Consider the following 12,661-nt stretch of genomic DNA (forward strand, 5'->3'; position numbering starts at 1 on the left):
GATGGAGCGATACTGTTAACAAGGTAAAAAAATGTAAAACAGAATGTAAAGATTTGTGGCCTTCAAAGAACCAACTGACACCAAAATGGCTCAGACACTATTTTCTAAATTGTTATTCAAAAAAAGACATTCTTTTCTATTTTACAGTGTATATTTATACAAAACAGCCTTCCTCCCTCCCCCTGTACTATAATGCTTTCCACACCCTCCCCCACCCATGGAACTTCAGGAAGAAAATACGCTAACACCTGCTGCTCATTTGCCAGGATGTTATAATCTGAACAATGAGGCTTTGTTTGTTTGCTATGGAGTAAAAAACAAAAAGGTTGATAAATTGGTAAATTTATGCTAAATAGTTGACTAACTCATTCCCATGGAAACGTAGCTCAAGGTTTAAGTCTACAGATAAAATCCTGGCCCCAGTTGTTCAAAGAGCGGATAACTTTATGCAGTAGATAAGTTGCTATCCAGCGAATAAAATGTACTCCAACAGAAGCTTTTGGAAAGTTTTTCACAAAATCCCATACTTAGATTAGACAAACGCTTCTGCTTTATACACAAATTATTGGGCTATAAGGAAATTCTTGTACAAATTTTATCTACAGTATAGCGACTGTGGATAAAATTACCCGCTCTTTGAACAACTGGGGCCTGAAGGTCAACCATTCCAACTCAGACTGGGGCTACCAAACAATGCTTGTTGTTTTGGCCCTGTTTACTATCCCTTTGAGCCTTAATAGTGACCAAAATTCAATTTCTCCTTACAATAGCACTTGTCAATCAACTTGTAGGTCATGAGAATGATTGAACTGATCACTGAAGACAAGACATCTTGGTGTTTAAACAAATTTTCTTTACTAGTACAGTAGGAAAAATATTAAAAAATGGTAAGGAGAATATGCATGTTGACATCAGGCAGGGGCACGCAACGACAGTTTTCTCTTGAATCCTTCGAAACGCTATTTCAGGCCATCTGGAGTGCCTATAAAGCCCTGTTGATTCATTTCAGGTTGCGCTCTAATATTTTCAACTGTTCAGTCATTCTAGGGGAACTTGAGTCTTATTGAATAATTACTAGCGCATTTTTGTCCATTTTTCGAAAACCTTACATGTAGGTCCTATTTCGTTTCTGAAATTCCTAGCTGACCTTCCTTTGGTACCTGAAACCACAGTTTTGTCAATCCAAAAACACCATGGGCCTTAAATTTCCCATAACACGAACATACGAGGTAAAAATTCCCTTTAGAAAATTGAAGGGGATTAATAGCCTTCCGAACAGATAATTTACCGAAAGGATCCGTTGAGTGCCCCTGATCAGGTCTTAAAAGATTATGCTGTGAAACAAGGGCTCTGCCCATTGGGAATGCAGTATTAAGCAAAATATGCGAAAAAATTCCTTCTAACATAATGTGATTTTTGAAGCGACTCGTGCGTTCCATTATTGTGGTCGTGGAAGCGAGATGTCCCGCTTCCACTGCTTATGGCGATAGAAGCGAAACATCTAGCTTCTATGACCACAATAAATAAACATTTTTCCGGTGAAAGAAGCGAGTTGTTTCGCTTCCTACAACCAATGGGCGACAAGAAGCGAAACGTCTCGCATCCACACTCACAATAAATAAACAGTTTTGTCGGGTGAAAGAAGCGAGTTGTTTCGCTTCCAACAACCAATGGGCGACAAGAAGCGAAACGTCTCGCATCCACACTCACAATAAATAAACATTTTTGCCAGGTGAAAGAAGCGAGTTGTTTCGCTTCCTACAACCAATGGGCGACAAGAAGCGAAACGTCTCGCATCCACACTCGCAATAAATAAACAGTTTTGTCGGGTGAAAGAAGCGAGTTGTTTCGCTTCCAACAACCAATGGGCGACAAGAAGCGAAACGTCTCGCATCCACACTCACAATAAATAAACAGTTTTGCCAGGTGAAAGAAGCGAGTTGTTTCGCTTCCTACAACCAATGGGCGACAAGAAGCGAAACGTCTCGCATCCACACTCACAATAAATAAACAGTTTTGTCAGGTGAAAGAAGCGAGTTGTTTCGCTTCCAACAACCAATGGGCGACAAGATAAATAAACTCGCAATAAATAAACAGTTTTGTCAGGTGATAAAAATTCGCGCATTAGTTTTGCAGTGGTTGGGTGAAGCCTGGGCACTAGATGCTAAGGTACTCTTCCAGTCGAGATTGCACGTGGTTTCATCCTGTTCCGTTCGTGGAGATATATGCCGACTTAATGCGCCCTATTTGTACAGCGACTGTAATGAGCAAAGCCTTTCTTATATATTCAGGTAAGGTAGCTTATTTTTTCCCTCTTTAATATCTTCAAGCCGGACAAGATAGACTTGAAAAAGCCCCTTTGAATCGTAAAGTTGATGGGGGCATATGCTGTCTACTTTGTCGATTTGGATACCGAAATTGTTAAACAAGCTATATCTGTGTAAAAAGGAAAGAAGAACATTCTTCGTAAAAAGTGTAAAAAGGAAATAAGAACATTGCGGTTTACCACACCAGCTAAACATACGCTGAGCAAACTGAACGAAACAGAGAAGAAAACTTACGTTTTCTGGAATACAACAATCAAAGAACCCATCCTTAGTCGGCAATACGCCACAAAACAACATCATAATCCTACATGATCAACCTTTTAAAGGTAATATGCCAGTATATGTTTGAAATTCAACGATTTAGCCATCACAGAAATCACAGCTCAAGCTTAACCTGCAAGGATCGAAATCACAGCTATATGATTGGTCAATAGAGGAACCAATAGAAACAAGGGATTTTCGATCCTTACAACGAGTATAAAATCTCAAAGAAGAGCGCGAATATTTGAAATGATACCGAGAACTCATCTCTATCATTTCTCAAAAATCGGCAACTGAAGAGATCCACAAGATTAGGATCGAAACTGCGGTCTTGCCTGACCATTGCCTAAAATGCCACATAATTTACTAACGGGCGTAATTCAAAACACAGGAGGAAAATACTAAGCTGCCGCAACATAAACACAAGCCTCACAGCTACAGAGCGGAGCGGAGCGATAACAAAAAACACAGCCGTAACTAAAGCGGCCTTTAGCCCTCAAATTAACCCATTGTACAGCTTTTAAAGAAGCTTCAATGCTAAAGAAAGGATCAAGAGACAAATAACCGTGACAAGTAACACAACATCTTGCCACAAAAGCAAATAGCCGGGCCCGGCGATACAAAAGCTGCAAGATAACGATTATTACACGGTTCAAATCCTATCCTTACAATTACAAAGATAAAAAGAGAGGCTATACTGTCACAAGACACACTGAAACGAGCCATACGAAGCCTGAACCAATTGCCACAAACGGCATAAGAAAGACAGTCGCTAAACTGAAACAACAAGAGGTCAAAATTGATAGATAGAACACAAAACCCAGAAATGACCTTTGAGATCTAAATACAAAACATGCGACATTTAAGCACATGGCTTTGTTCAGTGACTATCACGCAAATCCTCCAAACCATAAACGGCATTTAATAAGAATTAAATGAAGCGCTAAAAGAAAATTTACAGGGAGCACCGCTCATACAAGAGAGGGCTTTCCCTCAAAGACACACTCGTTATAGCAAAACTATAACTGAACATGGCTAAAAACACGCGAGTGGGAGTCGCGCAGGCCTATCTTCTTTCCTTTTTACACTGAACAACTTCAGTGTAAACCTACAACCTAAATTGGAATGGTTTAAGAATCGTACATGTCTGCTAAACTTTAAACTATATTGAAAATTCGATAGGCTATATATATGAACTGAAACAGTTCAGTTTTTAATTTGCTTTGCACAATCGTGAAATGAAGTGCTCCAGTTAACTCGAGTTAATAGCCTATATCGACTGGTTCAAGCGGATGTTCGCTTAGTATATCATTCCGATTTAGATTACAATTACATTGAAGTCGTTAGGTCACCGTTGTTCAGATTGGACCGTTCAGGGCATGTTTACAAGGTGGTTGGGCGACCCATCGGCAACTCTATTTCGCGGGATAATTTGTTTCTAGGTCACAACGTCAAAGTGTAAGCGGCCGTTCAAATTGGGAAGGCTCTAGTTAGGCGAAATACTAGTTGCGGAACCGTGAAGTATAAGCCTTCCTTATATGACTTTGCAAACATAGTTTTAGTGGACAAGCATTAGCCTTTTCTTGTTATGATTGCTATCTAATTACATAGATATGTTTAAAGTTAGATGATTTTTTTGTAAATTGGGAACTATTTAGGTTAACAGACATATTTACCATGCTTAATTGAGTTAATGGCATGTTTGGTGTTATATTCGAAATACATTTGAGTAGCAATACACTGAGGTTAACTCAAGAGAACACAAAATTTAGAGAGATTATCTCCTCACTCGCACGTCTCTTTTTACCTTTTGGTTGAGACACATTAAGTATATTGATTTATATTTACGAGTTTTATAATAACATCCTTATATTTTGCATGCTTTAGAGTACTTTAACATTTTACATTCAGTGATTATGAGTCATTAAGAGTGATTACGTTTTAAAAAAAGAAAACATTTTATGGAGTTTAATAACGCAACGTGATATGTACCACACGTGAAAGAACTATCAGCCTGATTCACGTAATCAAATATTTAGAACTTAAGTCTGTCTAACTTTCATCTGTTCCTATTTTGATCGGACAGCCAGCAAGAACTTTGGATCCCTTGGGTTCCAACAAGAACACTAAGCTATTTCTCTTAAGGTGTTTACGAGTATTCAGTAAGTTAATATCTTTCTTTATGTCAGCTCCCACAAAAGCTCTGTCAATACAGATCACGTTCCATGAAGGACATGAACGTACAACAAGCGCGGTGATTGGTATTCAAATGATTTATACGCATTTCTCCGTGAAGTTTTAACATGATTTAATTTTGGGTAACCGCCATCGCTATGTACTTGAAGATGACGCGCATTATGAACCAATCACAGCGCTCTGTGTGGATGTGCGCGCCGCGTTGTTAAACAAGCAAAGCGTTTGAGAGTTCAGTTGTCAACATCCATTAAAGCTCCTAAAGACGAAAACGAGTTCCTGTCTTTCACGAAACCAAGCCGAAAACTATTCCTCGTCTTGTTTTACCTTGGAAAAATATTGCTCTTGCCCCTAAGAGTCATTGAATGCGGGACGTTTCGCTTCTTGTCGCCCATTGGTTGTAGGAAGCGAAACAACTCGCTTCTTTCACCTGGCAAAACAGTTTATTTATTGTGAGAGTGGATGCGAGACGTTTCGCTTCTTGTCGCCCATTGGTTGTTGGAAGCGAAACAACTCGCTTCTTTCACCTGACAAAACTGTTTATTTATTGTGAGTGTGGATGCGAGACGTTTCGCTTCTTGTCGCCCATTGGTTGTAGGAAGCGAAACAACTCGCTTCTTTCACCTGACAAAACTGTTTATTTATTGTGAGTGTGGATGCGAGACGTTTCGCTTCTTGTCGCCCATTGGTTGTTGGAAGCGAAACAACTCGCTTCTTTCACCTGACAAAACTGTTTATTTATTGCGAGTGTGGATGCGAGACATTTCGCTTCTTGTCGCCCATTGGTTGTTGGAAGCGAAACAACTCGCTTCTTTCACCTGACAAAACTGTTTATTTATTGTGAGTGTGGATGCGAGACGTTTCGCTTTTTGTCGCCTATTGGTTGTTGGAAGCGAAACAACTCGCTTCTTTCACCCGACAAAACTGTTTATTTATTGTGAGTGTGGATGCGAGACGTTTCGCTTCTATCGCCATAAGCAGTGGAAGCGGGACATTTCGCTTCCACGACCACAATAATGGAACGCACGAGTAGCTTCAAAAATCACATTATGTTAGAAGGAATTTTTTCGCATATTATGCCAACCGTTAATTGCCCCTGCCCATTCCATTTGAAGATGAAATCGTGAAGTGACCATTCAGATGAAAGACAAAAGTTAATAAGCAGTACTTAAATCCTGTGGTGTTAGTTATTATAATTGTGCGGCTGTAACTGATATGTCGGTGAAAGAAATCCTTAAGTGTAACCATTCAAATGAAGTGTGGCCACTCAAATGAATAATTATTAGTAATGCTAACATTTTCGCAATGCTTGCCTTTAAATCACCTATGATACGTTACTTTTGTTCAAGAGCAACCTCTACAGATTGGAATACAATTTCAAAACGTGACACAAACCTTCACACATTTCCTGTATCTTCTCCCTATAAGCACTGTGTCCTTGATCATCCACAAATGAACACAGAAACTGTTTAAGTCCGTTCTTGATCTCCAGTCGAGGAGCTTGCATGGAGACCCACTCACGCACGGAATTTCCTTTCATATCCTCAAGGTTTTCTATACTTTTGATGAGCTACAAAAACAAGAATTGAATTAATCAAGAGACGAAGCAAAGTACAAATTATGTAACAGTCAGACCACATGCAGTTAATGTTTAACTCTCTATATAGTGTAGCATCAGGCAATTTCAAGACAGTGTTGCTACTCTTCTGTGTATGTGTACCCTGTGAGTAGAGAAAAGAAGATCAAAGGGATCTCTGCTTGCAGGGTATTAGGTGGGATGCAATTCCATGGATCACAGGGTTACCCCCAGTAGTAGGTTGCTGGCACCCATTTATACAACTGGGTGAAGAGAGACAATATGGAGCAAAGTTTCTTGTCTAAGTTAAGGAAACAACATGAACATGCAAAAACCAACCTATCTTGAACCATTCATATTTCAGTGGCCATGACTTCATATTAAAACTTTGTTCCACTAACTTTTATACTACTACAACTCCAAACATTTCAATTTTTTCTTCTCGGACTATTGTTTAATCAATTCCTACTTTTTTTTTCAGATACTGAATGAGAATTAAAAATTTAAGTGTATTAAGTCGTTATCTAAGTTCTAGTGAGTCTCCTGTACATACCTCATCTTCATCCTGTATATCTCCATCTGCGGCTCTTTGTGCAAGCCAAAGACGATGTCTTGGCTGCTCCTCATCCTCCTCATCTGTTTCATCTTAAAAAAAAAACATATAAATTTACAGCAGGTGTCAATTCCTAGATTTAACTCTGTATCACACTGTTGCCATGCCAGGAAAGCCACAATAGGATGACAACCATCATCGAACATTACCGCAATCTCCGTAGACACACAACGCAAGTGCTTCCCCAGTCTGCACTCAGACCATGCAGTTTCATTTGACCCGTCATTATTGCCCACTTGAATAATTTCAATCTGTATTTGATTTCCCTAGCAAAACTTGGTCTTTTTTGTAATTTCTTTGTGTGGCAAAATAATAATAATGAAAAAACACTATCCAAGCATCAATTGCAAATTTTATTATTGCGAACCTGTATAAAGAATAAATTGAATTGAATAATTGACCAAAAAAAAGTGTTTTTCTGCGGATTTGATGACACCATGTAGTATCACATCACATCACATTACAGCATAATAATTATTGTCTAGAAAAAAAATCCTTTTTGAACTGTAGAAAAAAATTCTCATACCATAAAGCAATCCCCTATGAACCCGCCCCCTTGTTGCAGCCTCTTCTCTGTCTCTCTTCCTTATCAGCCGCTCAGCTTCCCGTCGAGCATCTGGGTCCATTTCATCAAATTCCTCGTCATCTAACACTACTGCATCATATACATCAAGTGCGGCAATTGGGCGATAATCCCTTTTAAGTGTCAAAAGTAATATTGTGATTTAGCCAAGTTTTTTTCCAACCCTTTCACAACCAGACAGGCTTTCAGCCAGAAATTTAAAACTGGACATCCAAGGAGCATGTTTCCAAAAGGTTGTGATCCACACTGGGACACCTGGATATACCCTTCTGACTAAAATTTTAAAATTATCCAGAAATTATAAATGCCCCCTTCTTTGTATTGATACATATGTGATCGGTATTTTAGAAGGATTTGACTAAGTATAAATACACATCATTCTTAAATATACAATAAATGAGAGTTTTTTCCTAGAGGGGAATATGTTATGAAAAATCAAAAACAAAAAATGGCAATTTTATCTGTAGAAAAAAAATAGAGAAATGCTTCATGTTGGGGTTATCTCAGCTGCAGGTATACAGTACCGCCTGAAACTATTGGACCATTTGCCGCGATTTTGCCTCAGTCGTTTTGATCTGTGGTTTCACCTCGGCAAAACACGGTTGGGTTTGAAAAGGCTATCGTTCGCTTTGTTTCATGTTGGTTCATGTGGTTTCACTAAATTAATGGAAGAAATCAGAAATTCCCTCACTTGTTGCAAAATTTTCCCCGACCTCAGAAACAAATGTTTTTCCCGAAGCTTAACAATGCTGTGTAGCTTATTCTACAGCTGTCCCTTGTACTTGAGGATTATTGTTTGGGAGGTAAGCAGATGTATCCATATAATGCAGCTCAGTCCACAGATGCACGAGAGCCTTATCATTATAGCCAATATGAAGGTGGGGGGGGGGGGGGGGGAGGTTAATCCTTTAATAACCCTTAAAACTCCTAACAGAGATCAGCATCAAATTTTGCCTTGTAATGTCAGTACTTATTCAACTCCTGAGGTCACGGGAGTTAATAATATGATCACCTAAGGTGAATTTTCTTGATATTTAAAAAACGTCTCGCCAGTACTTTTATAAGAAAAGTATGGAGACAAGATAGGAGAATTTGTTCTTTGATGACTTACTGTTCCATCCTGTCACCAAACAACTCCTCTCCTTCTTCTTCCTCAACAGCATTTTCGTTTCCAAGAACTGCATCAGTTTCATCCTCAAAGGGTGGAAGATCTCTTCCTGGACTGGAAGTCAGTCCATCCGTCCGCTGAGGACTGCTAGGCACGCCAAGACTACTCGAAGATTCCTAAACCAGGGAAATTATATGGCTCAAAATAAAATATATTAAATGACAATTTCACGTACCGTAGTTTAAACTTGAACAGGTAAAGCAGGTTTTAAGACCCGATTATTACTACTTGTGTTCTCGGAAGGGTCATTCGTTTTAATTGTAATTTCACCTTACGATCGATTCTGAAAGTTGTACAACTTAGCAAGAAATTGACAAGTTCGATTCACGGTACGTGTACATTGCACACAGCGCAGACTGCTTAACAGCGCGATAAAATCACCGTGAAGGTAGATTCTGATCTCTCACATTTCTTAAACAGCGACAATTTATAGAACACTAAGCTAATCTCGGTTAAATAGACCAGCACATAAAATTAAGCTTCGAATAACCTTAGATTATGCACTCGATCGATCGATCGAATTAATATTTTTCTGAAAGACAAGGTGTGCATTTTGGACCTCAAAATCGATCAACAGGCAAAAATATTGAAATTCTACACAGAAAACACTGACGATGTGATCATTCACTTGTTGATATGCAGGTAATGCTTTTAGTTCATAAATATCGGAGCAAATTCTACGAAAATACACCGCACAACTTACCGCCATGCTTTCTTCGTCGGCTGATCTGTTCACGTGACACAATTTTCCCGCGTTTTTCCTATAATTGTGAAAACGAGGCTCCATCGATCAGCTGACTTATTTAGCACCTTGAGAACAAACAGTACCCAGGGGTACTCCCAGGGGTTCGTTTCTTAACTATCGAAGCTTAGAGTTCTTGGGCTCGCGCTCGAGCGCAAACGACACTTTCTTTTTTAAATAATCCGTTTGTATGGACTGCGGAGTTACGGATGTTCGCGAAAACTGCTTTTTAAATATGTTAAATTAAAATAATATATCTATTTAGCCAAGCCTAAGAGCAGAGCTCCACAATTCCTTTTTAAAGGCATTTTTGTGTCTTACTGAGTCTGCTTATCGTATCAACGTAATAACCTTACAAATTTCTCATCCTTTCTGGAGTTATATATACTTTCAGTGCATATGCAGCAAACTGCTTACCACCAATAACAATTACAACGTTTATAACTTGGATTAGTTAAAGTTGTAACGGAAGACACCGAGAGCAAAATTACTCACTTCCTGTTTCGTAACTGAAAGCGGCGAAAATAATTCCTCCTGATTGGTTAAGACGCCATTTCTCATTTAGTTGGTTTCTTCATTTTGTGTCCAACAACAACGAACTCTTAATTTCAGTTTCTTTGAAGTTCAAATTTTTAAGCCGAGTTGTTTGTCCCTAAAATACATGGAAATCAAGTGCTGCAGCTATGAAGGAAATTCCGGATCTAAAGTTGAATTTTCGTGTCTTACAAAACAATCTTAGATCGGATTTGTTTGGTTGAAAATCTGAAATCAGTCATGGCGACCAAACGCTTTAACCTCGCTACTTCTTCTTCCAAAGAACGAAAACGGAGTATAACAGTGTCCTTTGATGGGAGAAAGGAGCAGGTCAAATCATAGTTGGTAGAGCAACTATGGTCAAATTTAGTGGAAGAAATTACCCTGCAAATTTGTTTTTTGGATCCACACGCGCGCACCGGAACTCTGCCAAAGAAAAAGCAAGATCGATTTAGAGGTCAAATAAATATATTTGTTTCCAAAAGGCATGGCCTTTCTAACCTTTCTACTAACCGTAAAATCTGCCTATCTCTTTTATTATATTATTCAGTGTCGGGCAATTTATTGCTGATTATGGTCCTCTGGTTGTTCTTACAAGGGAAATCAGCAAGATTTGACAATATTTCTTGATTTTTGTTTAATAAAACAATTATTCCACTCGCGCTTGTTGGATATAAGACGATTTTAGCATACCTAAGTGACCAACTATCGCGTAGCGCGCAATCTGATTGGCTACACAGGTGCCGTCTATCGATCGATAGACGGCAGTTTGTCAGAGCGCGCGCGATTTAGCATGCATCATTGCACAAATATATCAAAATTAATGAAATAACAAGATTTTTTTGCTTGATAGATCGATCACTGAGGGATGCTAAAACAATTAGACGGCTCGCTCTCGGTTTCTATCGCCTTTGATAGTTGGCTCGGGGCTTCGCCCCTCGCCAACTATCAGCCGATAGAAACCTCGAGCTCGCCGTCTAATTGTTAAATAGCTGAAATCGGCGCTACTGTCTATCTATCATTTCTTATCCAACGCGCGCTCGTAGAATAAAGGTTAATTACTCATCAGACAAGAAACATTTTTGACAAATTATTCTACAGTGTGTTTCCAGTAAAAGTGTTTTTCATATTCGCCATTTTTTGAGGAAACATAAGAGATTATTGGAAGACCTATTCTTATTTGTACAACTGGTGCTTTAGCTTCCATTCTTTTCATTTTAAGATCTTCGTTTTTATTTCGGACTATGCCGTGACCAGGAAATGATCTTCAACCTTTTGGTCCTGTTGTTTTCCTTTAGGCTTCTTGCTGCATTAAAAAGAACGGCAATTGCAAAGGATCGGAATAATGAAAAAATGCTAATTTAATAGCCCATTAATGAGTTTCTGTGAACCTTATTGTGAAAGCGTGACTAAGTAAGTGCAAAGTTTTTCATGTGAAAATTAGTTTTGTTTGCATATGAATGGAAACTTGCAGTTAGCTTCCCTTTGTAATGAGGTTCAAAGAAACTCGGAAATGGACTATCATAACAAAATTGCGTTCAACGTAGAAAGAACGCACTCCTAATACAGATTGGAGTCGAGATTGTGTGGGACAACGTTGATTGAATGAATGGATCTTGGGACGCGTATCTGGCATCGCCCGCAGATTTTACAGGAGCGGATGACATCATCACAACTTGACAAAGGAGAGAGAGCCTGGTGACATCGAATGCACTCCCTGATCTTTGATTATTACTAGTCATATGATTATAATAACAACACAGTAAAGGAATATTAAAAGCAGCTTACCTCAGAAATGTCTCCTTCTTGGCTTCTTTTGCTGTTGCTCCTCTCCTCTTCTGAGCAGAGAAACTCCCTTTTCTTAAAATATACTTCTATCACTTGGGCCTACTCGGCATCTACGCTATAATTATCACAGCCAGTTATTCCTACGCCTGACTGTAAGAATCCTACGTTCCATATTTCATAGAATCATTCTTTGTCCTGCTCAAGTATAGGTCCTGCTTTCTTACACATGGTTTCGTATTTTGAAACACACGTGGGGTATAGGCGAGGACGACAAATGCCAAACAAAGGACACAGGCCTGGGGCGGATGCAGAAAATCTAGAAAGGGGAGGGCGAAGAAATTGGGGCGAGAGCGCAACTCAACCCCTCTCCTCCCTCACCCCCCTCCCTCCCCCCCCCCCTTAAAGTTTAAGCATAAATTCCAACCGAGAGAAACGGGAGGATCTCCGAGGATCGAGGGCTATTTTTGTACCCCTGGCCCTAGTTGTACAACGAACGGATATGTTTATCCAGCGAATACACCGTGTTCGTATTCTCGGTATTGAACTGGAACTAGCTTGCACACGAGGCTTACTTGTGCGGGGAAATCTTTTCACATGCAAATAGTTTCTAATGTATTACCCCGAATGAGCCTCCATTGCAAGCTCGATCCAGTTCAATACCGAGAATACGAATATGGTCTATTAAATATGGATTGGTTCAAGCACATTTTATCCTCTGGATAGCGATTTATCCACTAGATAGAGTTATTCGTTTTTTGAACACCTGGGGCCCCGGTCTATATGTTTGGCTTACCCACTCGCCGCAATGTTCCTCGTTGGAGTTCGACCAAAACGTTTTTAAAGAAGGTACGCTGTGATTAACAGAGAGACAAGACA

At 39.4% G+C, this 12,661-nt stretch overlaps 3 protein-coding genes across 3 annotated transcripts in view; all 3 read right to left on the reverse strand.

The window, feature by feature from the left end:
* The window catches only part of LOC146450202 (uncharacterized), a 187,519-nt gene that overhangs the window by 90,175 nt on the left and 84,683 nt on the right, over nt 1-12,661 (reverse strand). The gene's annotated exons all lie outside the window — the stretch shown is intronic.
* Nucleotides 1-12,661, reverse strand: part of LOC146450209 (DNA replication licensing factor mcm2-like) — an 80,625-nt gene that overhangs the window by 4,809 nt on the left and 63,155 nt on the right. The gene's annotated exons all lie outside the window — the stretch shown is intronic.
* Nucleotides 224-9,568, reverse strand: LOC146450211 (DNA replication licensing factor mcm2-like). The gene is made up of 6 exons (XM_085100632.1): nt 9,425-9,568; nt 8,665-8,837; nt 7,497-7,666; nt 6,911-7,002; nt 6,177-6,351; nt 224-303 (listed from the first exon to the last, which is right to left on the reverse strand). The coding sequence occupies exons 1-6, from the start codon at nt 9,506-9,508 to the stop codon at nt 242-244; spliced, it is 756 nt and encodes a 251-aa protein (XP_084956758.1). The 5' UTR covers nt 9,509-9,568; the 3' UTR covers nt 224-241.

Source organism: Pavona decussata, unplaced genomic scaffold (genome assembly GCF_977016875.1).
Source record: "Pavona decussata unplaced genomic scaffold, jaPavDecu1.1 SCAFFOLD_481, whole genome shotgun sequence".
NCBI classification, from domain to species: Eukaryota; Metazoa; Cnidaria; class Anthozoa; order Scleractinia; family Agariciidae; genus Pavona; species Pavona decussata.